General features: G+C 37.2%; 1 protein-coding gene across 9 annotated transcripts in view; it reads right to left on the bottom strand.

Moving 5' to 3' along the window:
• Nucleotides 1–27,609, bottom strand: part of ENOX1 (ecto-NOX disulfide-thiol exchanger 1) — a 361,700-nt gene that overhangs the window by 43,805 nt on the left and 290,286 nt on the right. For all 9 annotated transcript variants that reach the window (XM_032680006.1, XM_032680004.1, XM_032680003.1 and 6 more), the window contains 2 exons: nucleotides 23,215–23,321; nucleotides 19,836–19,953 (listed from right to left, as the gene is read on the bottom strand). In XM_032680006.1, the coding sequence (XP_032535897.1) occupies nucleotides 19,836–19,953; nucleotides 23,215–23,321 (225 nt within the window). The remainder of the gene's footprint in view (nucleotides 1–19,835; nucleotides 19,954–23,214; nucleotides 23,322–27,609) is intronic.

Raw genomic sequence — 27,609 nt, 5'->3', positions numbered from 1 at the left:
ACAGTTATAAGGAACCCTTTAGACAGGAAAATGATGTAATAGAGTAAAATTATATAAAATGCAAATGCTGAAAAAACGTGTTGGCACTACAAGAACATTACTACATTAAAGGCATTGAAAGACACTTAAGTCATTTCCTTAGGAAGCTCCATTTGGCCCCTTTTCAATTTAGAATGGCATTTTTATTATCATAACTGATAGCAGGTGTTTGTGAAGAAATCGATTAGTATGCAGAGATGGAAATTACATTTGCCAAATGACTTGCACAGTCTGCAATATAAGCTAAAATTTGTGTAGCAAAAGGCAGAAGGCTATAAAGCATGTAGTAGGAACATTATTTAAATAAATTATCTGAACATAAATGCATATAGGGAAGGGTGGCATTCATTAATTAGGGATGTGGTTATCATCCCACAGAAGAACCCACTCCTGGTAGTATTTATACTTGGGAGTAGCAGTGGTCATTTGGCATAGCAAACTGCCATACTGTACTATTTTCCTTCTTGGAACCTGGTAACACAACAACATTACAGAGCAGCTGTAATTAAAAAACAACAATCTACTCTAGCCAATTCTATCAACATTCAGTAAGTGAAGCACAGAACTGATTTACATTCCTGATTAAATGATTTCAGACTTGGTATCACAGAATTCTTTCTTGCCCACCTACAACAGCAATATGATTAAACTCCAAATTATAGGAAATTGCATATTAATTCCATTTAGGCACCTCTTGACTAGACCTGCTACAGATAAGAGTCCCTTGTTCCCCATGATAACATGATTCAGCACATTTGTGAAATTATACCAGCATTTAAATAGAATGTCACAATATTTCAATAGCAATAAAAATGTTTTATCTTTGGTAGGACAAATCTACCTTGATCTCAGATCATTTTTACTAGTTTTAAAATAGTACAAGTGCATTATTCAAAATAAAGTACAGTTAGCTACTAGTTAAATATAGACATAGATTGGTTACTGCGCTTAATTTGGATATTTTACAGAATCTCTCTGGAAGATTTAGCAACAGTAACAGTATTGCTACATCAGACTAAATTGTTCTAAAAGGCATGCAATCATCCTTCCATGACAAAATTTACCCTTAAGAAATTGCAATGATGAGTCCAATGGGCAAATAAGAGAATGAGAGGGGTTTTTTATTTTTTTATCTTTATAAGAGCAAATAAGCTATAATAAAAGAAAGGAGAAAAAAAAAAACAAAACAAGAAAAAGGAGGCCAAGCAAATAGAAACCTCAGTCTAACAAAAAGTCAAGTAAAAATTAAATAGTTTGTGTTGGAATGGACCTCTAACGATGATCTAGTACAATTCACCTGCTATGGACACCTTTCACCAGATCAAGTTGTTTGAAGTCCCATTCAACCTGACCTTGAACACTTTCAGGGATGGGTCACTCCTAACTTCTCTGGGCAACCCGTGCCAGTGTCTCACCCTCATCCTAAAATATCCTAAAACATTTCTCCCTTATGTCCAATCTAAACCTGTCCTCTTTCAGCTTATAAGTGTTTCCCCTTGTTCTGTCACTACAGGACAAAGTCTCTCTGTCATTTGTATTCTCTTCTACCAATTTGACTATCACAAAATTTAAACCTTTTTTTTTTTTTTATGTAATACTAAGTTGTATCTAGAAACTGCCTACCTTTCTGCTCTCAGAACAGGAATAGAGACCGTTTTTACAGCAGCTCAGGAGCAGTAACTTACCATAATCTATTCCAGTTCTTAAAAAACTTACGAGAGCAGCTGTACAGGTGAAAGGCATAAGGCTTCTGTATTTCCCCAGTGAAATGTGGACTGTGACCCAGATTCAGCTGAGGTTCAGACTGCCCTACCTGCTCCTTGACTATTTTCTGGGTCACAATATAGTTCAACTGGAAAACTCCTCCTCCTTTTCGTTCTTCTAGGTGAGTTCAGGCTATTAAGTGCAGCTACAGACAAAAAGAGATGCCTGGTACAGGGGCAGCAAAATAGAGGAAACGAAAAGAGCCACAATGTCTCACAAAAGCAAGTAAGCTGCAAGTAACGAACATATTAGAGTTTAAAAAATAACTCCTCCAAATTGAACAAGTCACAATACACAGAAGCAATGAAGGTAGCCATCCATTTTCCCTGTAGGAATGCAATACAGCTTTTATACTGCTAAAACCCCCTAGAGACACACCTCTGAAGGCCATTATTAAAAATGCTACTTAAAAATGATATTTAATATATCATAATAAAACCTATATGACAACAATTACATTGCAGTGCTACCAAGAAGTTCCATCCAAGAATGGTGCCCTACTATTTTTTGCAGAGACCAGAAGACAAAGGCTGTGCTACAATCTATTTTAATACAAAATGGAAACATCCCAAACAACCTAAAGTGGGAGAATAAGAATACAGGAGAGCTAAGTTTGTAATATTAGGCAGGATTCTCTGAGGTGTACAGTGCCTTATCAACATTATTACACACTTAGCTGATCCTCCTAACCTTTCATAGTAAGCAACTAACAACAGTGTCCCAGGTAGAAACATATCTTTAAATAAGGAAGATGCAACACATATAGCAACAGTGTAACAGAATATTAAATAGTCACAAGATTTAAATGAATTGATTATATATAAGAGTCCACAAACGGTATGACATTAAACACATGTAATTTAAAGCTACAAATAGTTGGTTCCTAACATTTGTGGACAGAAAGGTTAGCAGAAAAGGAGAATAAGTCAAAGAAAGACATCTGATGCAGGCTGTCCATCTTATTCAACACTGGGTAACTGTTTCAAACAAAATCAGAAACATTCTTTGTTTTGACCTAACATAACTATAAGTTTAAGATATTTACGTTTGAGTGCAATAAGATTAAAATAACTCTGAATTCAGATCAATGTCTCCTTTGATTCCAAGCAAATATCTATTATATAAAACCCTACTATAATTTATTTTAATTATATTGTATTTATATTTATTATGTAATATATAAAAAAAGGCACTTCATTTAATATTAAAATAAAAATAGAGGAGAATTTGTAGGGGAGGGAATCTGCATTTTAAAAAGTAAACTTTTTCAAATTCTGCATAAATTTTTGCTAAGAGCGCATTGACAAAGCTGATGAATGTAGTTTTAATTGAAAAAGAGAACAAGTTTGCTCATCTCAAGCCATTTTAAGTTTAGTAGTTCAGATATTCATCTATAAAATCCCTCTGTGAGGCAGGCTAAAAAGCATCTTAGGACAAAAAGACAATGAATGCTGAAAACATTTACAGAAGAACTATATACAAGGAAGCTATATCAAAAGAAAACTCTGACAACAATCTCAAATAACTGCCTGTGCTGCAAGTAGAAGAAAATATTCCTATCTAAACAAACACAGCTGGAAATCAGCTCAATATTTGCTTTACAGCATTTTCACTGAGGGATGCAAAATGATACCTGCCAGCCTCAGAGAAGCAGCTGAAGGAAGATGAGACATATATAAGTGGGGAAAACCTTCCCACTGATATTTCAAAGACGTCCAAGAAGTTAGTGTGAATTTTTTGTGCTGGGGTAGAAGTGTTATATACAATTTGGCAACAGCCTCAGTTGCAAGATAGACTCCCTTCAGTGGTCCTAGGCTACATCCAAATCAAAACGACACTATTTTTAAAACAAGAAGTGGCTGGGTGATGAGAAATCCACTGAAGTCTAAGGGCATGCCCATTAAGGATGTCTCAGAAGAAACAAGCAATTAACTTTATTTTTCCAGGGCATCTGTCTTGGATATTTAGGAGAGTGCTTTCTTTTTGACTAGTACTGATCTGTACCTTTTACTTTTAGCTGGTACTTAGTGACTACATTTAAACTAATACATAATAACATCCACTGGAGCCAAAGTAGAGTAAGTTTTCACAGGTGATACAAGGTAATTATACTCTTTTATGACCCACATCATGTCATAGCGTCCAGGAAATAAAGTTAACACCCCACATCTCTGAATGTATGTATTTATTGAGGATATTAGGGAGAATTCAGAATTTTCTACCAGTTCTAGTAATGCACACCTACACCGTGTATTTATCATTAGATGATGCCCTAATAACATTACAGTTAACATAAATGACAGTCTACTAATTCATATACTGGGGACACGCTGAGTTTAAAAGCATAGGCAGTAGGTTATATCAAGAGTCTGAAGAAATCTGAAAGTAGTATCTGAAAAACAAATGAGCAAACACTAAAAACAGCAACAGAAAACCTGCCTGTAAATTCAGAGCACAGGCTTTCTGTAGGTCCTCCTAGCAGAAATTTTTCTATAGATTTTATTTTCTATAGATTCTTCTATATTTGTATAGAAATAGATCATAAAAATGAGAACTTCTCTAATGTTTGTCTGCCTTCAGACTAATCTCTTCAGCAGAATTTTTCAGAGTTTTTGAACTTTAGCTGGTGTATTGATATAGTGAGGTGGATGAAATCAAAGAAAGAGCACACTCCCAAACCTTCCTGACATGTGAGTTCTACTAAAGCCATTACCCTGATTTCCTGACTTGTAAATAATGCTCCTTTTGATAACATCAACAAGAAAAGCATCAAAACCTGTCAAAATAATGGATATTATGGTAATTTTTTTCATCACTCCCATTGCAGAGCATTTTCAATATCAAATAAAGCCATCTTGCAAGACCCAACTACTTCTTCAAAGAGTTTTCAGTTTGAGGGACTGAACAAATGTGAGTAGAGAGAAATAAGGACACAAAGTTCACAACTATAAATACAAACAATAAAACTTATCCCTGGCCTCTAGCTAGCCTGCTTGTTTTCCAAATAGGTGAACTGTGAAGCAGTACAACCAGGGGAAAATCAGCAATGAAAATTGTTTCTGGAGGACCTGGAAGGGCATGAATTGTGTTTTAATGCTGTAGAAAACAGGGTAAGTTATGCAATAATGGCATTTGTCATTGGTAAGGAAGGTGATCTTTGCAGAAATATAGTGTGGATGGTCCTAGGAGATACAGTGAGTGGCATCACTGCCCATGGCAGGGGGTTTGGAACTAGATGATCTTTGAAGTCCCTTCTATCACAAACCATTCTATAATTCTATGATTATAACTAGATGGGACCACTGGACCCTCATTCATTTTCACTCTATAAGGCTCTACTTAGTGCTCCAGCCCACAGGAAGTTTAATTTTGTGCTACAGTCAGAGGATCCCATTATGATCACGCAGTGGCAGGGTGTGTGTGAGGGGATGCCACACACCTCTTGATGTGTGTGGGAAGGTTGGGTTTGTAGGAGGTCTGTGAGGTGGTGGAAAGGAAGCCCTCCTTGCAGATGGCAAGCTGGATGGCCTTTGAGGTGGAGGGACACACTGAGCAACTTTGAGAAATGTTAACTGCCACAGCTGACTCACTCTCTGTATTCTCTAATAGTTGTCAACTCCTGGCAGAATGAGTCGAGGCCATTATTATCTGTAACTGCCCAGCTATAGATCCATGTATCTCACACATAACTTTTGTAAACACTACCATAAAAACTAAACTGAGAATAGGTTTAAGTTAGATGTGCTCTGTACACAGTTCAAAGGCATTTGGGAAAGCAACTATGATGGGATCTTCAAAGAAGCTTTCTAGAAGAGTAAGACTAAGGTACACCTTGGTCACTTTGAAGCATCTTCTCAGCCCACTTTACAACAATGTCAGGATCCTGAGTCATCCAATACCTAAAGTGGTTTTAATCCACTGCCTTGAGTTCCCAGAGGACACTTTCTTTTCTTTACAGACAGTTATTAAATACCTGATCACCAGCATAAACAGTGCTCAGATGCCAGTGATGAGTGCGTAGAACTATGTCTGATATTAGAAGATAAAAGCAACATTGTTCCTGTATTGCATTCTTTAACAAATTGTTTCTCTTGTTTTGACAAAAATAGACTATGCCACTTGACTTTTTTTAAAAAAAAACACCCTTTGGTTAAAGCTTGAAAACAGCTAGCTAACTATCCTGAATGAACTCTAAAACCAGAATTAGAATTGTATAAAAATAAATAATTTGGGGCAATTACAAGCTAACCTAGCCACGAACAGTTTTTTCTTTCCCCCTTCAGACATAATGTAACCAAACAATGAAGTAATTTCCACATTATTTTCAAATGCTAAGCACACTTCACTTGAATGTCTCAGTACCTGCAAATTTAAACTCTGAGGGCACTAATTATCCTATACGAGGAGGGTTTATTGTCATTAATGTTAGTGGGAGTTAGGCCCCACACACTGAGAGAGAGATTTACTCTTTCGTAAAACCCATTTTATTCAGGTGCAGTCGCTTCAAAGTCCTTCCCTTACCATGCAGCCCAAGTTCAATGCAGAGAAGCTCATTATACCAGTTACACTCATGATGATACCAGATGTTCAAATTGAATACTTACGAGAATTATTTTCAGGCTTCCTATTCACATAAAACTTGCTGGCAAACAATTAGTAAATGGAAGTATGCTGCTAAAAAAAAAAAAAAAAAAGAAAAAAAGAAGGAAAAAAAAGGAAAGAAAAAAAAGGAAGAAAGCCTATGAGAAAGATGAAGAATGACTATTTAAAAGAGCACGTAGTGACAAGACAAGGGAGAATGGCTTCAAATGAAAAGAAGATCTAGATTAGATATCAGGAAGAAATTCTTTACTGTGAGGGTGGTGAGGTACTGGAACAAGTTGCCTAGAGAAGTCGTGGGTGCCCCATCCCCGGAAGCGTTGAAGGTCAGATTGGATGGGGCTTTGAGCAGCCTGATATAGTGACAGATGTTCCTGCCCATGGCAGGTGGGTTGGAATTAGATGGTCTTTAAGATAGCTTCCAACATAAGCCATTCTATGATTCTGTGACTACGATTCTATGAAAAGCTGCATCACGTTTTAACTGCAATTTTATCTGTGAAGGAGCAAGATTCAGGATGGGAGCAGTTCCAGGTATGCAGGAAGACATACAGCAATTGACAGGACTTTATTATACGGACTTTACAGTTTTTATGTGCTTATAAATATACACACTGTGTGTTGCCCCTATGTTTATATTTCCCGGGCGTGCCCAGGCACGCCTGCTTCCCTGCTCCCTGCTTCCCCGCTCCCCTCTCTGATTGGCCGGAGAAGCTGCAAAGAGGAGGCACCCACCATTTGCCCTTTCCTTCTCCGGCTCCTCCCACATTCCTTCTCCTTTTGCATGTGTCCCTATCCCGATTTGTTCCCCTGTTTGTCTGTCTCATGCTCCACCCCATGTTCTGGCACTTTCCCCGCCTGAACTGATAAAAAAATCCCCTGCACGCCTCAATAAAAGATTCCATCTGCACCCCTACCTTGTCTCCGGACCCATCCGTGCTGTGTCACGGCCCCATCCCCCCTCAGACCATGGCATTTATCCATCCCATCCAGTATAGATCTCTGTCACATTTGAGAAATCACGCCATTTGTCCGAAGAGAGATTTTCTAAGTTTATAAAACTTCTTCCTGTTTAGAAGACATCAGCAATATCACTGCTCTTTCCGAGGTTTGCTCCACATGTGGCTCACTAGTAATTTATGAAGGCTTATTATTTCTTGTGTAATGAAGCATATCTCTTTGCAAATAGCAGAGAAGGTGTAAGGAAAGGGAGGGCTGATTATTGTCCAGCTGGGACGAGTAACAAAAATTGTAGGCAAATACTCATTCTGCAGTGGACTAAAAATTCCCCAGAGAGCACTGCCACCAACTCCTGTGGTGTTATGATGAGTCCCATGATATCTGACTTTTTATTTAAAGCCCTAGAGAGATCATTAACCGAAAACCTCTGCTTTAAGTTTCTGGAATAGTAGCTTGCAAACTTTCTAGACTGTGGATCAGTATTGGCTCTTCCTATTTCACCATGCTCTCATAAACTGACTTTTAATTAAAAACACTAGCAAGGCAATTTAATCTTGCTGTTTTAGCCCATCCAAGGAATAAAGATGTAGATTACTTACTACAGTCTTGCAAGTGATTATTGACTCCAGTGATCAGTTTGGGAATATTGATCTAGATCTCATGGCTGCAGAAAACAATGATCCAACTTCCTCCAAATAGCTGCAAAGATGGAAGGCTAATTTCCCTCTTTAAGCCAATCTTTCTACCCCTGTCTTTATATCTTCCTCTCTTTTACCTCTGTACTGGTTCTGTTCAGTCAGCTCTTAATGTATGAGTCCATCTAGTTGTTCATTTGTAATTCCCACTTACCCAGGTAAATTGCAGCACTAGCTGTTTTGTACTTTTCCTACAAAGATATCACATCACGTTACTGAGAGGAATATTTAGAATTTGGAAGAGACTACCTTGTTACAATAGCATCAAAGCCTGATACATTTTAGGTCTATTTTACTTGACAGCATCTCTTCGGAGAACAGGAATCTACATAGCTTGTAAATGATATTTTGACAGTTGCTAGCTAGTCTGCCCCATTGAGACCAGTTTCTCCAGGTTACCTCTTTAAAGCAAAGGTCCCTTTTAAACTCTACATTTTGGGCTGCACTTCTTCTACTGCCACCCATGATATGTACTAAGCCCAACTGACTTGGTGTGTATATAAGTTGAGACAGGAAAGAGAAGAGTTGGCTTTGCACAAACAGCTATGATGGGTGGCCTTTAGTTGAGTTGGTTAGGAAGAAAGCCATCACAGGAACATATAGGCATATAAGTGATCAAAAATACATGCAATTCTCAGATATTTTCAAAATTCAGTAAAACCACTTCTTTTCTCTGCTTATTAGTGTATTTGATTTGTGATGAGGTGAATTTTTCTGATACTTTATGTTCACTGATAACTGCTGCTCAGTTAAATACAATTAATCAAGTATTGAATATCTTTTACTGGTTCTACTTTTTTTCCTAATTGAGAAATAGGACTATTACAGCACTTTTACAGAGACTGTGCTTTAAAGATTCTAGCAAAGAAGTTGCTTTTTCCTCTAATCAATATTAAAAAAATTACTGTGTTTCTGTAACACTAAAAATGAACAGAGGAAATCTTAGTCTCGAAGGTGAAGGAATATGTTCACTCAAATAAGAAAAGTGCTGCTTACTAGGGAGATATCAAGTGGCATTGATGACCATTTCCCGCATCAGTAATGAAAAATGTTGTTTGTATTAATGGTGTTTTGCAACTGAGGGTACAGACATTTGAACTCTGCATAGCAGAAGAGATGCTGATGAATGCTGTTTCATATGCTATGTTCATCTTATATATATTGCATAAATTGATTGTATGTATGTGTGTACATATGATACATAAATCACTTGGGATATTTAAGCATTATTTTACATAGGTGGCCCACTGATGGCTATTTCTCAGGAGTCAAAATGCTTGCTATATTTTTACTCAGACTTCAACAATAAATACTGGCATTTACAAGATGCATGGCTGCATCACTGCTGCTGGCATTTGAACTAGGAATTGCATTCAGGTCCAGTACCCCTGCAACAACTCAAAAAAAAAAATCGGTAGGATTTATGAAGAAAATGCCATTGCTACTTGGAAACAAACTTGACAGTGTGCATATGAATCCCTCAGTTTGTCACATTCATTAGGAAGAAAGGGCTGATGGGAGTGGTTTAAATGACTGTGGTGGTTTGAATTGTTCTGATTTATAATAGGAAAATTTTGTTCATAAATGTAAAGTGCTTTCTATAAATGTTGAGAATAAACCACTTTTGTACAAAATTCTACTGCACCTTAAATTGCAGGAGAGCATTTATCCAGCTATCTCTCTGATCTTGTACTGAATTGGAGGGCTGAGTTAATTATTCCTTTAAAATTGTGCATAATACTGAAATACTTGCTCAGTTACTTCCATCCACCTTAGATAAAAATGGATCTTAAATACGAGAATACATTTTTACCCCTTTATTCCTTAGAAGACATAAGCAAATGATGGCATGAAGCTTCTAATTTTTTGACTCTTACATTCAGAGACAACATTTCTGGAGCTATTTATCCCTTACGTGAATGGAAGGGTGATCGGAGCTGTATCTGCAAGCCAAAATCTCCTTTTCTCCCCTCCATTCTGCCTTCAGGATGTGCAGTATATGCAAGTAGAGACCACTGTGCTTTTCCGCAATTTAACACGTTTAGTAGGAATTTTCTCAGCTTCTGACAAATCAAATGTGTTGCAAACTTGCAGATGAGAGGGTTAGTTAGAGAGCTTAGTTACCTACTTCTGGGCCTTTCAGAAAACACTGACCAGCAGGGAGTATCTTGTGGGATCAAGGTCTAACAGCACAGACATCTCAAAATCTTTTGACAAAACATGATGAGACAGATAGGACTATCTCATAATAGAACAACATAAGGAGAGCTATTGCTTTTTATCATGTTCTTCCTTGACAGTTAAAAATGCTCACGTCTCCAGAGCTCAGACAAATTTAAGAGGGAAGACAGTCTGTATCTGACACATGACAAAGAAGCAATGAAGAAACGTGTTATGAACTAGCAACCACCCAAGTATCTTCAGAGAGATATGAGGATGATACGTGAGGTGGGCACTTGGCAACTGTAGAAGCAGCTCAGCAATCACCAGATACAAGTGCTTGCAAAATTCTTGCACTTTATGAAATGTGCAATTCATCAAATATTTGGAAGGATGAATAAATAAACAAAACCACTGCAAACTATTTTGCCCATTGAAGGACAAACAACAAAAAAAAGCAATTAGAATTCCTAATTAAAAAAAAAACCACAAAACAAAACCAAAAAACACCACCAACAAAATGAACCACTTGTCTCTATGCTGGTGTTCAAGGAGTCACATGCTGAAATTAACCAGAGAACTGGAATAAAATGGTATGTTATCTAGTTCTTTAGTCTGTCATTTCAAATCCTAGAGGACAGTTCTTTGTTTTCTCTTCTCTCTGCCATGAATCTAAATCCAAGTAAGACTAAAAGAAGATCACTCACCTCCAAGCAGCTTTGAATCCACTTGGCTTTCAACTTCACCAAATCCTACAACATACTGGTCACAAAAATGCTATACTACGGATATGTGTCATAAGCAAGAAGCTTATTTTCTTGAGATGGCTTTTAAACCTAAACAAAAGAGCAGGATATCCTGAAGCTCCTCTGAATCTAAGATTCATTCACCAAAGTAAAATGGCATCACTAATTAGCAGTAGTTTGGGAATGTCTGTGGCCACCCAACTTCAAGAACAAATTCTGCTGTGTGTGTTTTTTACTCCTGGCATGCAACCATGTCACAGACTGCCAGTCAGCTGGACACACAAGAAAGAAGCTTCATGCTTTGAAAAGGAAGCTTTTAATGCTTTGGAAGCTTCAGCCAGCCTTGCATGTCTCATGACATAATGACACTCCCTAAACCTGCAGTTATGAGCTTAGATGCTTGTACTGATATTGCAAAAACTCTGCTTTCTGATCATTATCTTATCTGACATGTTAGAAATGGCTGATGATGCTTGGATATAATGATGGATAAGAAGGCTCCTAAATCTCCACCTCAAGCAGTATCTGCAAGCTTCTCTAATGTGCTGGGGTGAAAATGGCTTCTAAAAACAACAGGGTGTAAAGGGCAGTGCAGTTGAGAAAACCTAAAATCAAGATCTTAGTTTAAACACTAATAGAAATGATCTTTCAGAGAGTTTTTCAAAGACTTCTTGGAGGTCAGAAATAGTGTTAGGCTAAAGTCACTCTTGAAGGAATCCGTTCATTGTACTCTGTTCAGAATCAACTGCCTTCACTGTTATAAATAGGGCTCATTCTCTTGAAGACCAAATACGAAAGAAAAAGCACAAAAGTTTTATTTTGGAGAGGGCGCTATAAGGAAGGTCACTTTATAGAAAGCATGAAAGGTAATTTGGAGAAGAATGCTAATACCAGCTATATCAGATTGTGAGGAAGCTGAAAACAGCATATGTTCTAATATTGTCTTTTATCGATTTTGCTGCCAACATCCCACTTCAACAATGTTACAGCCGCACTTCAGGATTCTTAATGGAGGGGGATGGAGAAAATCAATATACAGAGCTTGCTTCTGCTTCCATTGAAGTCAATACGAGTTTCATTATTAACTGCAATGAGCAGAGGACAGAGTTCAGACTGTTTCATCACTTTGTGTTTGTTTATTCTTTCCCTTTTTATTTAACCTCCTAAGGGGCAATGTGTATTTTTATCCTATATTTTACAAAAGTCCCATTTAAGTAGGGCAATCCCCTATCAAACTGTAAGTTTACACATTCAGAAATGATGCCCTGCTTTATGAAACCTAATGAAAAATTATAGCCTGTATCCTGAACTGGGAAAGTTATAATAAAAGATATAGGATTTGAAATAAATTCTAATAACAAAATAATTTCTTTCTTTAAAATATTTTCATTCTGATATAAAGCAAATAAAAGCAGTTTAGCTTTCACTGACTTGTAAAATATTACTTCCAATATGCATTGTTTTCTCTATTACAAACAGATAGGATGCACCTGAATCTTTTCACTATTATATTAATGCTATTTACACAAAATGAAATATGCTTAAATTATCTCCAAAAATTATAAGCATCATCTTCATTCCAACAACATGCTGTTAATTTTGTTCTAGCATGAATGCAAAACATATTTTAACATGCTGTCAAAATGAGACACTAAGAATGTCAATAAAATAACACTAAAATAAATGTAAATTTAGATTGCTGTCACAAGTGCCTGCTTGGTTTTGTGAAGATGTTAGGTTGCTATAGCATTTTCCATAGCAACTTTGCATCTTATTACATAAATAATCCCTCAGTGTCCTTAAAGCTTACTAAAAACAGGATTAAATCTATTCTCACATGTAATGATCCTGCATAAAATCTTATCAGTATGAAATACCCAGAAAATATGATAAAATGTAATCTAGATAATAGTATTTCTGGCAGTTGAAAAGCATCAAAGTGCAACAAACTTGTTTCATAGTAAACAGGACATCCTCCTAAACCTCATGATAGGAAAATGCCTTTGAAGCATCTGTTTCCTCTAGAATTTGAAGTTAGATTAACTCCTTCACTGCTGCGTCCACAGGACCGCATAGATGTTCATCCCAGAGTCTATGTGTTGTACATGATCCAGAGGAACTGGCCCAGTACCTGGGACAGGAGGAGGCTGTTTTTATTCCCCAGGAAAGACAGGCTGGGCAACTACACTCAGCCCTGATTCATCAGGATTTTTCTCTTAAATTCAGCTGCACGAGAAGCACTATTAGAGCCAAATGGACTTAAAACTAGGGGCATAAAATTAGACCCCTGCCTACATGCTTCCTGAACTTCAGCCTGTTTTTGTAAAAGCTGTGGGAAAAATGGAATGCATTTTATGGCACAAAATTGGAGCCTGCCTGATGATAACAGCTCTGAACTGGCATAATGTGGAAGACACTAGAGCAAGACTTTCCCCAGCACAGAGAGAATAATCATCTTGTGCTGCTTTCTAGTGATATCCCTGATGGTCCCAGGGAGCAAAGCTGATTGTCTGCTAGGCCAAAGCATTTCCATTCAAAGGGAAGTTACTCTGCTCACAGAGCTCAAAGGGGTTGTTCAGCTGTCTTCTCTGGACAGAGAGAGGACTGTGTCAGTACAGTGACAATTCAGAGCTTCACATTTTAAATGCCTTCTTTTCTTTGAGATTGCTTCTAAAACCTGGTTAATAGCTTCTATTAACAGGGTTTACTTTCCTCTTCATATGTCTTTCTATGCTTATCAGGGCTGATTATGACACCAGCAGCTGATGGCTTTGAAATGGTACCAATTTATTTAAGGGAAAAAAACCTATGCTAGCCCATTAATTTTTAAAGCAAATACATTTTGTTATTTTATGTTATCTTTATCAATAAGTGTTTACAATTAAAATCGGCAAATTATGGGTTTGTTAAATACCAATATCACTTTCACAATATCTGACACCAGAAAGCTATGAGATGGAGAGGTAATAACAGAAAAATAAATCAGGCTCTTGTTTAAAACAAAATCTCCCATAAACCCAAAAGGTTACACTTACAAGAAGGGAAGGGAGAAATATCTGATGACTGCGATAGGAGGAAGATGATGATCTGACACCAAGTGCCTTGACACTTATCAAGTTGGAAAAAAAGAAAGAGAAAGCTCAGCTCCACACAGCTGGGGCTCAGAAATTTCTATTCAAAGTTTTAACAATCCGTATAAAGCTTTCCTACCAGTTTAATCCACCTATAAGACACAGTTTCTATTCCATGTGTGCATCATTGCATTCACAAAAGACTTAGAGAAAGAAAAATGAGGATTAAATTCCAGAGAAAAGATGAATAAGCATCACACAGATCACTTTGGTGTTGTTTCAGGCTTTCCTTGAAAACTTGCCAGGCTTGCAACTTTCAAGATAGGCTTACAAACAATATCCCAAAGTCTGTTTTATGCTGTGTGGACCAAGGTGCGATTTTCAAATACTGACTTTCACAAGGCCTTATACTTTTTGTGAGATGGACTACCCACTATTCAGCCTGTTTCTTACGACAAGTGACTTAGCTGATGCTGCAAACAGGACAGATCAGTTCAGGAGAGCATTAAAAGATCCAGGCTACCAGATCTTTAATTCAAGAGAGAAAAGCTTCAATGTTTGACACCTATTTTAGGCATGTTTCACAATCCTGTCATAGAGCATGTCCTTCCTAACTTGCAAAGCAGCAGCGATCTTACATGTTCAAAGTGGGTTTGTACTACATAACTTGCAATTTATTATTTGTGCACAGTTCCTGTGATGTTATTAAGCTACTTCATAACAGCTAATATAACGGTGGTGAAATGCTCCAGGGGTCCAATGAGTAGGCTATTGCAAGTTTGTTGAGCTGGAGAGAGCCCTGTACCAAGAAACTTATTCACCTGGACAGAGCAGTCAGTGGCTGAATGAAACGAAGAATCGTTTTCTCCATCTGATAATAGAGAACTGAGATAACAGAAGTTCAATGATTAGTCCAGGCAGGAGACATGTAGTGAAGCTCGGATTTGGCCTAGAGCTCTGGGATCCCAGATAACTATTCTTACTGCAAGCACAGTGCATTTTGTTCTTTTCCACAGTGCCAGCTGCAGTCTGAAGTTGGAGTTGCTAGAATTAATGGCACATTGTTGTGAACTGCAAAAGGAAGAGATTAACCCACCTCCCCTTACAGTAGAATTACAGGTGCCTTCTAGGCATCAACCAAACTTCAGCTCTTCTCTACAACACACATCTTCACTAATTCTTAAAATTACTTTGGAGGCTTTTGCATGTGATTCCTTTCTCCCATGCCAGCAGGTGGGAGAAGAAGCATCCATAAATCCTGATCATTCTGAAGCTTTTTGTATATCCTCTAGACTCTAGCACTGAATCTCCTTTTTGTCCCTTGAGCTAACGCTTCAGTAGCTGCGCCTTGACTTTAAAATATATTAACTGGGTTGCCAATCATCATTATTATTTTTTTCTTAGCAATCTCCCAGCTTTACTTCAGCAATCCTCTTGTCCCTTTCAAACTCCAAAATCCACATTGCAGAAAAATCACTATTTAAAGGCTGAATTTTGAAAAAAAACCCCCAAAAATTAAAGGAGATTCTAAAGTAATAGTTGATCCTGCAGGTGAGATTCACTCAGTCTCAGGTCAGCCTTGTGCCAGCTTTCCTTGTAATGCAAAGGACCTTTAGTCTGTGAAACTATGCAGATTTCCTATAAACCAAGCACAGTTCAACCATCTTATTGGATTTCCTAGGGGGTTCCTTGGGGTGTCCTTGCAGCAGTTTGAGAGGCTTTCCAACATAACCAACAAGTAGCGAAGCCTTCCTTTTCCTTGAAGATTCAACTTGCACACGAAAAAGTAGGGTACTGATTAAACCTGGGGAGAATGACGGGTAAAACACCTGGATTAGCAGAAGGTCTTTGTGCAGGAGGCAATGACAAAGCCCTGAAATATGGACTAGAGGGTAGAAGACAGGTTTAGGAGACTGGAGGTCCCAGTTCTCATTCCAACTCTTTCTCCAAGTCACTGATATCAGTAAATCAAGTTAATAAATGACTAGGAGAAGCAGGTTAAAGAAGAGGATTTGAGTCTAGAAAGGAGTTACACACTTTGCCACAAGTTCCTATTGCGTTGCTCTGCATTGCTGCAAGACCAAATCTTCCCAAACAAACTGTAATTAACAGATTTCTAATAGGTGCTGTGACTTGATCACTTACATGACTTAATATCTAGCAGGACTTGAAGTAAAATGCAAATGATTCTTAGCAATAGCTCTTTCACCTTCTACCCCAAATCCTCAGATCTTACTGTGTAGTAAAGCCTCAGCTACCCATAACATTCCTCTGTGTTTCAGCTGGGAGAGTTAATTTTTTTCCTAGTAGCTGGCACAGTGCTGTGTTTTGGATTTAGTATGAGAATAATGTTGATAATACACTGATTTTTAGTTGCTGCTAAATAGTGCTTACTCTAAACCAAGAACTTTTCAGTTTCTGATGCTCTGCCAGTGAGGCGGTGCACAAGAAGCCGTGAAGGCTCATAGCAAGGACAAGTGACCCAAATTAGTCATGTGAATATTCCATATCACAGAGTTACTGGTCTGCTCAGTATATAAATTGAGGGTAGTTCATCAGAAGGGGCAAATTGCTGCTGGGGACAGGTGGCTGGGCATCGGTCAGCAGGTGGTGAGCAGCGGTATTTTGCATCACTTCTTTCTCTTGGGTTTTATATCCATCTCTCTCTCCTTTTCATTACTACTACTACTACTACTACTACTACTACTACTACTACTACTACTGCTACTACTGTTGTTGTTCTTGTTGTTACATTTTGTTCCATTATTAAACTGTTCTTATCTCAACCCACAAGTTATTATTTTTTTCTGATTCTCCTCCCCATTTCAGTGGGCTGGGGGATTGAATGAGCAGCTGAGTCATACTTCGTTGCCAGCTAGGTTAAACCACAACACTCTGAAACCCAAAGTCCAGTAACTCTGGATAAGCATTCAGATACTGAAGTACTTTTTCCCAGCCTCAGGGCTTAGAGGTGTTGCACTGCATTTTGAAATGTTGGGGCTGAAATCCACCCTCTTTTTCTCAAGGTTATGAATAGGTTTCTCTTCAGATATCCTAGAGGACAGTTTTCATTCTAACCAGTCCCAGTCTAGCTGTGAGAAGATGTGACATACGCAGAAGAAATTATGCTGAGAGACTCCTGAAACTACATTTTAAGAAGATAGAATGAGGCCTTAGAACCCATTCTAAATTGTTGAATTAATTAAGCCTTCTAGTACTAGGGGTTACTTAACCAGGGAAACAGTGAAAAAAGACCTGACACAGATATTGAAGCCTGGGGGAATCTCTGTTACTTGTTATAGCTTTGGGGATGATAACTTCCCTGAAGTCTTGTTCTCACGGTCAAGAAGGGCAGGCTGAAAAATAATGTCCTCAAGAATATTGTTGGAATGGCAGAACAGGCAGTCCAGAGCTCTGGAACCATCCAAATCAATTCATCGTGTCTCATTGCTTCACTCACTTTCAGATTTAGACTTTTAAACCGTCATGTGTGCGTGCTGTACTTGAATTGAAGAGGCACAATACCTTCTTCATGTTATTCAAGCCTTGCTCTTCCCATGATTAAGTATTTAGACTAACATTTTAAGAAAAGGGGCTAAAAATAGAGTGCCTACATTTTCTTACTGTGTAGAATTGTTTCTTTGTGATAAAAGATTCTTTAAAAGACATTCTTTGTAGAACAGAGGTTACTGTCATTACAAATAGCCACTCCAGTTAGTAAAAGCAGTAGTTCTGAAATGACATACTCAAAAAGACAGAAAAAAAAAAAAAAAAGAGAAGGCAGCTAATACAAATAGTAACTTTGAAAAAATGCCAAGAGAAGGAAGGAAAAATCATTTTTCTGTACATAAAAATAATAGTAAAAAAAAGTCCTTATCTCAGTTTATTTTCATTTACCAATGTTTTCTACCCAATAACTCCTGTGTTTTAACTCCAATTTTCCTCTATTGTCATTGACAGAAGAATCAAATGCCCTTCTTTAGTTGAGAGTGTAGTGTTGAAAGAAGAAAGCTATAACATTAGTTTTAGAACTGGATGACTACATATGCAGCAGGATGGATCAACTCCACAGAGATCAAGAGGATGATGAATGGTACAATGAACAATGATGGACAAGTACTCAAATGGATTCATATAGCTAAATTTTGATTTAGAATGCTACATAGTAGTGGGTTTGCTACTTTTATCACTCAAGTGCTCACACTGTAACAGTAAAAATACTGAAATTATTTTGGATGGAATGCTGTAGAAATCTCACATATCAAAGTTTTTGATAGAAATGTCTTTTTTCATGCAAGAAAACCAAACACACTTTCCAATTTGTGATGCTACAAAAGGAATGACCAGCGTAGCCCTAAGAATGCATATGTTAAACCTGGCTGTATTGATGGGTGTGACAGTTCAAAACATTGTTGCTCCTCTTCTGGCATGCAGGCTGTAGGTATTTCTGGCTCTGCTTTCCTGTTGTTAATTCTAATGACTTTCTTCCGTAAGAGTGGACACAGCTAAGGTAAGATGATTATACAGTCATAAAAATTGCTGACTGCAGTGACCTACTGTCTCAGCTCCAAAAACCTTCTTAGTGTTGTCTGGAAAATCCAAATCCACACAATTATCCAAGCAAAAATTAAGGCCACCCTTTACAGATTTTATTTTTGCATTTTTCTTCCAGGAAGAATATTAAATCTCCCTTCAAGAGAGATGTCACAGTAAAAAATTCTTTGCTAGGATGACACTCCCTCCTTTGGTCTTTACTTCTGGAGTCTTTTCACCTCACAGAGCATCTTGTCACAGGAGGAGCCAAAGAGTTCTTCTCTATGTAAGCTTGAATTCACACTTTTTGACTAGCATAATAGGACTTGAAACAGTTTAATGGATGAAATTCTTTCCTTTCTTAATATGGTACCTGTATGCAAAGGATTAGATTAGAATTATCCTAATGGAGACTCTCAGTTTCTTTCCATATTACTCCTTCCTTCTTTATTTTCCTTAAAGTTCACTGCTGGCTGGCAGTTTCCAGTCAAGCTTTGGCTTCAGCTCCTGTAAATTTTCTCTCTGTAGATAAGCATCTAAACAAGTAAACCCTTGTTAGCTACTCACAAATTTATTAGCCAATGATAAGAAATAGAGCAAATCGTCCATTCGGATCATGTTACCAGTTAGTAACTCAGGTAGCTTCTGAGCTACCCCTTGGTGTCCACCCTGGATAGCAGTGTATCTGTAGAAGGCTGAAAAAGTTCCTTTTCTTTATTCACATTACATGCCCCCTTGTTCTTTCATCCCTGATACCTATCTAATGAGTGTCAATTCATGCAGAACGCAGTACCATATTGTGAAATAGGTACCCTTAGAAGTGCAGTATGTGACTAAAAACCCTCAGTTAAAATGGTATGGCGCATTTGTTATAGAGATTAGAGATTATTATGTCCTCGTTGAAAAGAAGGGTAAGGCTTAGAGAATACTGACCAAAGCATAAATTCAACTGGTCTCATAATAAGACATTGTTACAATGATGGAATGAAATAATGTCATGCAAGACTGCAGAGAGTGCAGTAAAGAAAAAAACGCTTCCAGGTAAGGGCAGAACTGGAGAATTTTCATCATTATAGAACATAGCAGGTAACAGACACCTCATAGAGACAGCTTGCATCATTCAAATAAATAATTTGTGAGGGTTTAAAATAAGATACTGTCTTATCTAATCAGATATTAACATGTCACTTCTCATATATAAGTATTTGTTTGCTTTTAATAAAACAACACTTGTATATACTTGACATTATAGAGGGGTTTGACTTTACCTGAATCATCTACTCTCAGCTTTTTACTGGGATTGTCACCACTGTCATCATCAGACATTTCCATCTCCTCTTCCCGGCGGATTCCCATGAGCTGTTCACTGTGTGCATTTCGGAGCTCCTAAAACCCAAAATTATCTTTTGTCAGTATGAACTTCCAAAAAGTCATTATGTATTACTTAGTATCTGTTTTTAATACTGCTCTGATTTTAATTATACATCATTTATCATTGTAATCATATTTATTTGTGTATGAATATTTAAAACAACAGAAGCACAGGGAATTCTTCCTGTGAAAGAACTGACTTTATCAAAGCTAACACTCAGGGAAAACAAGAGAGAAAGTGACTTTCAGTGTCGAGTGATCTTTAGGTCTGCTAAACATAGTAGAATGCTTTAGCAGCAGGGATAGTAGAACTTAAAATTGTATATAAAGCAGACTGATAAAGATTTGTGAGCCTGCTTAAGGTATATCTAATTCTTGGTTCCCAGTGCCACTTGGAGTATGATTCATTTGGCCAAATGTAGGTGTCTCCTTTAAACAAAGTCATTTTAACTGCATCCTAAAAGTGCCTCTGCTTATGGCAAAGGGATCTGAGAGCAGTCAGTGCAGATGGAGCTCTCTGTATTGTAGATATTTAATGCTGGCCAAAGGAATCTCACCCTCTGTCCCTATTGCCCAGATTGCCTCGGCTTTAAAAGACTCAGTCCTGTAACACTGTCCTGAAAATCTTTGCATCTTGATCCAAAATGAGTGCCAGCATGGACAGCTTGGTCTCTGGGTGACCACTGCAAGGGCAGGCAGGCGTGCAGGCAGGCAGGCAGGCGGGCAGCCCCTGCGCATGTCACCAGGAAAACGATCAGCAGGCACGCAGGCTTTGTAGGAGTCTAGACAGTCTTTGTTCTGGGTAGAAAAGCTGGTGCGGGTGCAGCAACTGGCTTTTTAATGGCAGCACTGAGAAGATTGAGAGGACTCTATTTTGTCCTAATAATCCTGTCAGGTGTAACATGGGGATGCTGCACTGTGATTAGTGTAGGCTTTGTCCATCCGCAGACAGCTAATTTTTCTGCCAACAAAGAGCTTAATTCCCAAAGAGGTGGTTTAAAATCTTTGAAACAAGGAAGAGTCGCGTGGAAGGAGGAGACAGCATTGAGGAGTCCGACAACTGCTCCGTGCAATTAACAATAAGCTGTCAGAGAGGGACTGCATGAAAAAAGGGAAGGCGTTTCTCTTGAGCTGTCCCATTAGTTCACTGGTGGATCTCAAATATCCTGAAAAATCTATCTATGCCCATTAATCCCAACAAAGGCAAGGAAGCTAATTAGCGGGCGTTTTACAGGAGAATGATTTCAAATTTCTAAAAAAATGATTAAAAAGGTAAATTGTCAATCAGTGTCTCACGAAATCAGAAGCATCTCTGGAATAAACTGGCAAGTCATTTCTGAATTCCTTATTGAAAAAGGCCACCTGTACCTTTTTCTGGGGAAGTATTACTGCATCCATGAGCAGACACTCGCTTATATTTACTCCCTCATTAGGGGACAAATGTCCTTGATGCATAAATGCCTACACTGTCAGCAAAGTCAATAATTTTCCATGGAGAATGTCTGTGTGTATGAGTGCTCCTTTTGGGTTTGGGCTTCTAGCAAAGCTTTCCCAAATTCAGAAAAAAGGAAAGGTGATCAAGTAATTAAAAAAATCAGCAAACAATATCATGGTTAAGAAATACGATTTAAATCAAAGCTACCATTTGGTATATTTTCAACATATTTCACATCTGAAAAACAGGCATTTCCAAAATATATTCACATGGTTTTGAATTGTTTTAGTTGTCCTCTTCATAGAAAAACGAAAGGCAACAATATTTGAAAAAATGAGTAGAGAATTAACATTTCCGGAAAGTCTAACTCTTATACATTTCAGTTTATTAAATATTTAGAAACCAGCAAATGAATGCCACACCACATCCCTTTACAGAAAGTTATTTTAAGAAGGGATAGTCAATATAATTAATGAACTAACAAATAATATTTTCATATGTCTCTAAAAGATAAGACAAACATCAACCCCCAACTTCTCAACTTTCAATTGAACAAAGGCTTTATCCACTACATATATGAAATATTTGTAAATAAAATGCAAAATACAGTTTGTACCAATAAATTATGCTAACATGTTATTTTAAGTGTCCCATTATTGAAGTCATTTGGTATTCACCATAACAGCACTGATAATAAAGTATTCATTTGGTATTCATGTGGATGTTACATTTAGTGTCATTGGTATTCAACTGTAATTTAGCATTAGTTAATGGACACTTAAAACATTATCCAAATGATTTATATCACCGCACTTTAGTGTTTCTCAAACTAAGTGTACAACACTTATTTTACAAGTGTACTACAAAATAATTAAATAAGTGCACCTTACCTTCTAAAGTTTTTATTCTGAGACAGAGAAAAATCATTTAGAAGACTGTGATAGTAATACTCTGTACTACATGAAGGTAAGCCAAGTGCATGTAAATTGCCCATATTAAAAAAAAAAAGGAAGTAGAAAGAAAGAAAACAAAGACAGCGGTACTTACTTTTTAAAATACAGGCTCATAGCGTATATACTGAATTAAAAACGAAAGCTGGATGACCAAAACATAGGATGAGGTCTAGTGCTTCCTTTGCTGCCACTCGCAGCAAGGGGAGTTAGAATCCCATTTCCTCCACTTATGCTTATGACAGTCACATATGCACTCTGTGTGGTAGTATGATTACATTTATACTGGCTTCTTTGCAAGCATAATATTTAGAATAAGTTATGTATCTACTTTTTAAAAGATACACATAAAACAAATAGGAAGGAATATGTTGTAATTCTGGACTTAATACACTTAAATAGTTATTTAGGAGAGAAATTTTCTATTTTATTTTCACTCAAAGTCATCTTATGATGACCATATGATGGCACAATGAAAAAAAAATCTGTGCTATAGAATACTTCTAAGAACAGATAACGATGACTCTTAAAAAGATATTTTTTCAGGAATAATTCTTAATTCTATCCTTAGCTGAAAATGTTGTTCCTAATTTCACTACTTGAGTTCATTATTTTAGATAGTAAACATAATCTTCCAATGATTTCGCAAATTTTGAATGAAAAATAAAAACACATTGCTCTCTGTCTTAATGTTATTTAACAACTATTATCATAATGAGAGCAATGGGAGCAATTCATACTGTAGATGCGACTGCAAACGGCGAATTGATTAACAGCTAAAATGGTAGCTGTAAATATTGCCAAATACACTCTGTCCAGCTATAATCACACCCGTTCTGTGTCAATCCAGCTGCGAGATGATGGATAGAAGGTAAAAATAAAATCACCAACCTCAGAATGCTTTCGCCAAATGTCTATGTTCTTTCGCTGGGCTTTCGAGAAATGGTCCCAAGCTTTTTGTCTGGTAGAAGCGTTGAAAACGGCGACAATCTGCTCAACTTTGGTGAACAAGGAAGTCAAACAAGACAAGCAATTTATGTTGTGATCACTATAGAGAAGCAAAGCAAAGACACTAGGAGTCTATGGATGATGTCATTACTGAAACAACATCATCAATATCCATCCAATGATGTGTCTTTTGTACTTACATTGTATCAATGTTGGAGATGTCTCCCTTCAAGTCTGTCTCCATAACTTTAGTCTATGCAACTTATAACTCTGTGCCAAAAACCGTGCATGCAGCTGCTTCCCCCTGATGTCTGCTACAACGCCTTGTGCTGGCACATGCCTTTGCGTGTGTGGCTATAGGGGTGTGACCATAGAAATAAAACTAGACACATAAGCCTGACACATGTTCCCCTGTGGCAGCTGTGGAGAGCAGGCTGTACGAATGAAAGTGTGAAAGACAAGCAGGCTCTGTTTTGAAGGGTGACTATCTGATAGTGGGAATTTGTCAGCAGACAGGAAGGGCAAAAGCATACATTAACACTGCGTTCTGTGGCTGCAGCTGCTGCTTCTCTGCTATTTAATATAAATGGGCTCACCTGTGGTAGATCATTCTGTCCTGTGTCCATGGCCTATGTATGGTTACGTACATGAACAGACACTTTTTTTTTTGTATAAGATGAAGAAGAGATGTGAAATGGGCTTCCTTCATTCAATTCCAATGCATTTGTTTTGAACCCAAACATCTATATTTAGGTCAATTACCTAGGACAATTAAGATTCTTAAGCTTTTAGCTATTTGTTCATCTCAACTGAGAAAGCTTTTCTCTCAATACTCTTTTCTTTCTCTTCACATCATTAAGAAGCAATATTGTCTTTCCACAACAGTGACTTGACTAAAAACGGTCAAGAGGTAAGTTGCTTTGATCTCAGCACAATTAACTGAAGGACCACCAAGAAATTCAGATTTTCTACAAATGACCTGGGCTGTGCTCCTGAATGAGCAGCTCTGCCAAACTATGAAAAACTGAAAAATGCTTCAACTCTTTAACAAGGTTCTTGGCTATTTATCTCTTTATATTCCTGGCTTGAAATTATGTCCCCTGTTTTATAAAGTTGCAGCTTGCAGCACCACCCACCCCTCTCACTGCAAAGTGGTGGCAGGCGTGCCTTAGTGCCCTCTGATCTGGTCCCTCACTGAGTTGATCAGTATCTGCTCTCTTCCCGTGAGTCAGAGATGTAGAGAATCTTATTATACATAACAACCTACCCTTGCTAAAATGGTGAACTCACCTACTAAAGCAGTTATGTATCTTCACCTCTAGATCTGAAAATTAACCTCAGTCATTTGAATAGGAGCACATTTATTCTACTCTCTTTTTTTTTTACTGCTTCTGTTGGGTTCTGTAATATTCAGGAAGATTATAATGTTTTGAATCACATATGGAAGCTTTTCTTTCAGGGATGATTTACCTTCTAAAGTCATAGAAAATAAATGTAGTTAATTTTCTTTTAAATTAATCTGTATATGCAGTTTTACTAAAGAATGTGCCTCAACATTACTGTGGTGATCTGATCCATTTGTAATCCATTCAAGTTTTAAAGGCAGATGTGATAATTTCAGCCCCTTAGAACTTGCTTGGACTGAAGAGTGGAAGTTACACTGCGTATATTTATTCAATTAATTTGAAAATGGTAAAGCACTCTATTATTATGTGTATAGAAACTGCGGTTAGAATTTAATTACTATTGTTGTGTTGATGACCCAGGTGCTCAGAAAATTTTGCTTAATTAACAATCTGTTTTTAGTTTGCAAGTGGAAATTCAAGTAGAAAAGATTCACAAAGATATGAGAAAGAGCTGGTTTGCCATTTTCCACTAATAAGTATTAATAAGATCATCTGAATTTTGAAAAACGTTTGAACTTTAAAGTGTTTAATTTCCATTATGTGAACAGGTGTTAAGGTTTATCAAAAGTCATTATCCGACTATTTCAGAAACTCTCCTCAATGGAAACACAAGCTAGGAAGATGTCAAAGAGTTTTTCTTGTATAACTGCAGGAGACAAAGCAAACAGAAGAAGCATCTGCTTCACTTACTCAACTTTTAGGAATTCAAAAAACTATAGGTAGTAGGATAGTATGAGTATCACGTGCTAAAAATCAAGGTATTTAAAGAAACTTTATGAAACTGGCAGCTAGGGATTTAAAAAAAAAGAGAAATGTAGAGGAGCATACTAAATTAGTATGTACCAAAGACCAATATCCCAGTATGCTATTCAAAGAAAGTGTCAGTGTATGTACAGCCATTTCAACATTCACAGCTATCTAGGCTATGAAGTATTGCAAATATCCACAGGTAACATCCAACATAAAAGGCCTCCAACCATTACATTAGAGCTAAACAGCGGCCAAGGCCATGATTGTATTGCATCAAAATCTGTATTCACGTGTTATGAGAGGGCAATTCAATATAAACCCGTTCTGCCAGTTCACATTTGCTCATGTTGCACTAAGATTTGTTTATTTTGCCAAAGATACCTAGGAAACCTTAAGCTGGCATAATGCTCGTGCTCTGTGTGATTGGAAGACAAGATACAATATACTCACTTCTGATCAGTATCGAATTTGTATGGGTAAGTGATCCATCAGCACACGGCCTGTAGGGATGGTAGATTCATCCCTAAGAGGAAGCCATGAAAGGTTTATAGTATCTGAGAAACTCTCCAGTTGACTAATTTTTTGTTTATATCTGGGTAAAACTTGGGCAAAGAGAGGCCCCAAATTTTGGACTGATATCTGCAGAATCTGAGTGAAACAATTGTTCCCAGTCTTGCTGCTGACCATAGTTTTCAGATTATTTCCTGATCTCTAGAAAGAAATTTCCAAAACTAAATAACAGGTCATATCAATCTCTCTAAGGCACCTTGAACTCCAGGATGCACTATACTGTCAACTGTGACTGATAAGTAGAATTATTAAGTAACATGAAATAATAATTGTCAAACATCTGTTACTGAATTCTGTGCTATATCAAATTTTCACTGACCACATGCAAAGCTGTTTCCTTACTAAATTAGGATTTAAAAAAATGCATTGTTCTGGAAGGGTCCATAACATGTCATTGTTTTTCATATCAATATAACTTACAGGATGTAAGCAATTGCAGCTTTCCTAATGACTTATTCTGTGGTTGGTAATTTCTGTGGCATGTTTCAGACAAAGGGTTATTATCTAATTGCTTTTCTGCTGTGTTATAAATAACTAAAAAGACCCAAACAACTAAATCCAGAATGATATGCAAGTGTCAATGCAGTACAACTACTATACATTTTATTACAGGTGCCAGCTCATAGTAAGGACATTAAAAGAATATTTAAGCCTCAGTTTCTACTGCCATAAAAAGTGCTACCAGGATAAGTTATTGTTATCAAGAATAAATGTAAAAACAACCAGAAATACTAGGAATATCAACAGAAGTGCCTTAAACAACGCCTGCTGAAGTTGCATAGAAGATTGTAGTAAAGGGAAAACTAGTATATCTCCAGGGCCGGAGAATATTTGATATAGATTATTTGAAAATTATACTACCAAAGAAGAATAGAAATAAATGAGAACCAAAGCATAGACTCATCTGTAGATTAAGAGGTAGAGAGAACACTTTTAGCCTGCATTATATTTACCAAGCAGGCTATTTTAAATACATGACTGAGGGAAGGCTGAAATTTATCCTTGAGTTCAGGAGAGAAGAAGTACTCAATTTTTCCTTTGCTTATTACATTATAAGCTGCCATACATACTATTTTATAGTATATATAATATAATATAATTTATAATTAAAAAAAGAAACAAAATAGAAGCTGAAAAATAATATGTTAAAATAAAAACAGAAGTCTTTTCTGGCAGATAAAATAATCGGATTCCACATATAATTTCTCTCCAAATTCCACCAATTAGGGATACAGGATGAAGAGCGCTTTGCAATAAATTACTGTAAGTGTAAGGGTAGAGTATACGGCAATTTAGCTCAGAAAAATTCTATAAGAGTGCGACAGTTGACATGAAGGGTAAAAGAAAAATTCCACCCATAAAATTACATTGTAAAGGAAACTGTTACAGTAAATGCATAACATGCTTTTCAAATATAGATTCACAGCACAGACAGGATATAGAGTTGGCATGGTTTGGGTCAGAAGCCTTGTTGTTGAATTCTGACTAAGCTGCAGTCTGCCAATCGATTTGGCTTCAAGCCCAGCAAACCAAGGAATTACAGTAGTCAAGGCTAGGTGCTGTAGTGAATGGAGTATCCAGGTCAGTTTTGGATAGGGAAGAAAATATTTCT

This window comes from Chiroxiphia lanceolata, chromosome 2 (assembly GCF_009829145.1).
Source record: "Chiroxiphia lanceolata isolate bChiLan1 chromosome 2, bChiLan1.pri, whole genome shotgun sequence".
Classification (NCBI taxonomy): Eukaryota; Metazoa; Chordata; class Aves; order Passeriformes; family Pipridae; genus Chiroxiphia; species Chiroxiphia lanceolata.
This window is presented reverse-complemented; position numbering and strand designations above follow the sequence as displayed.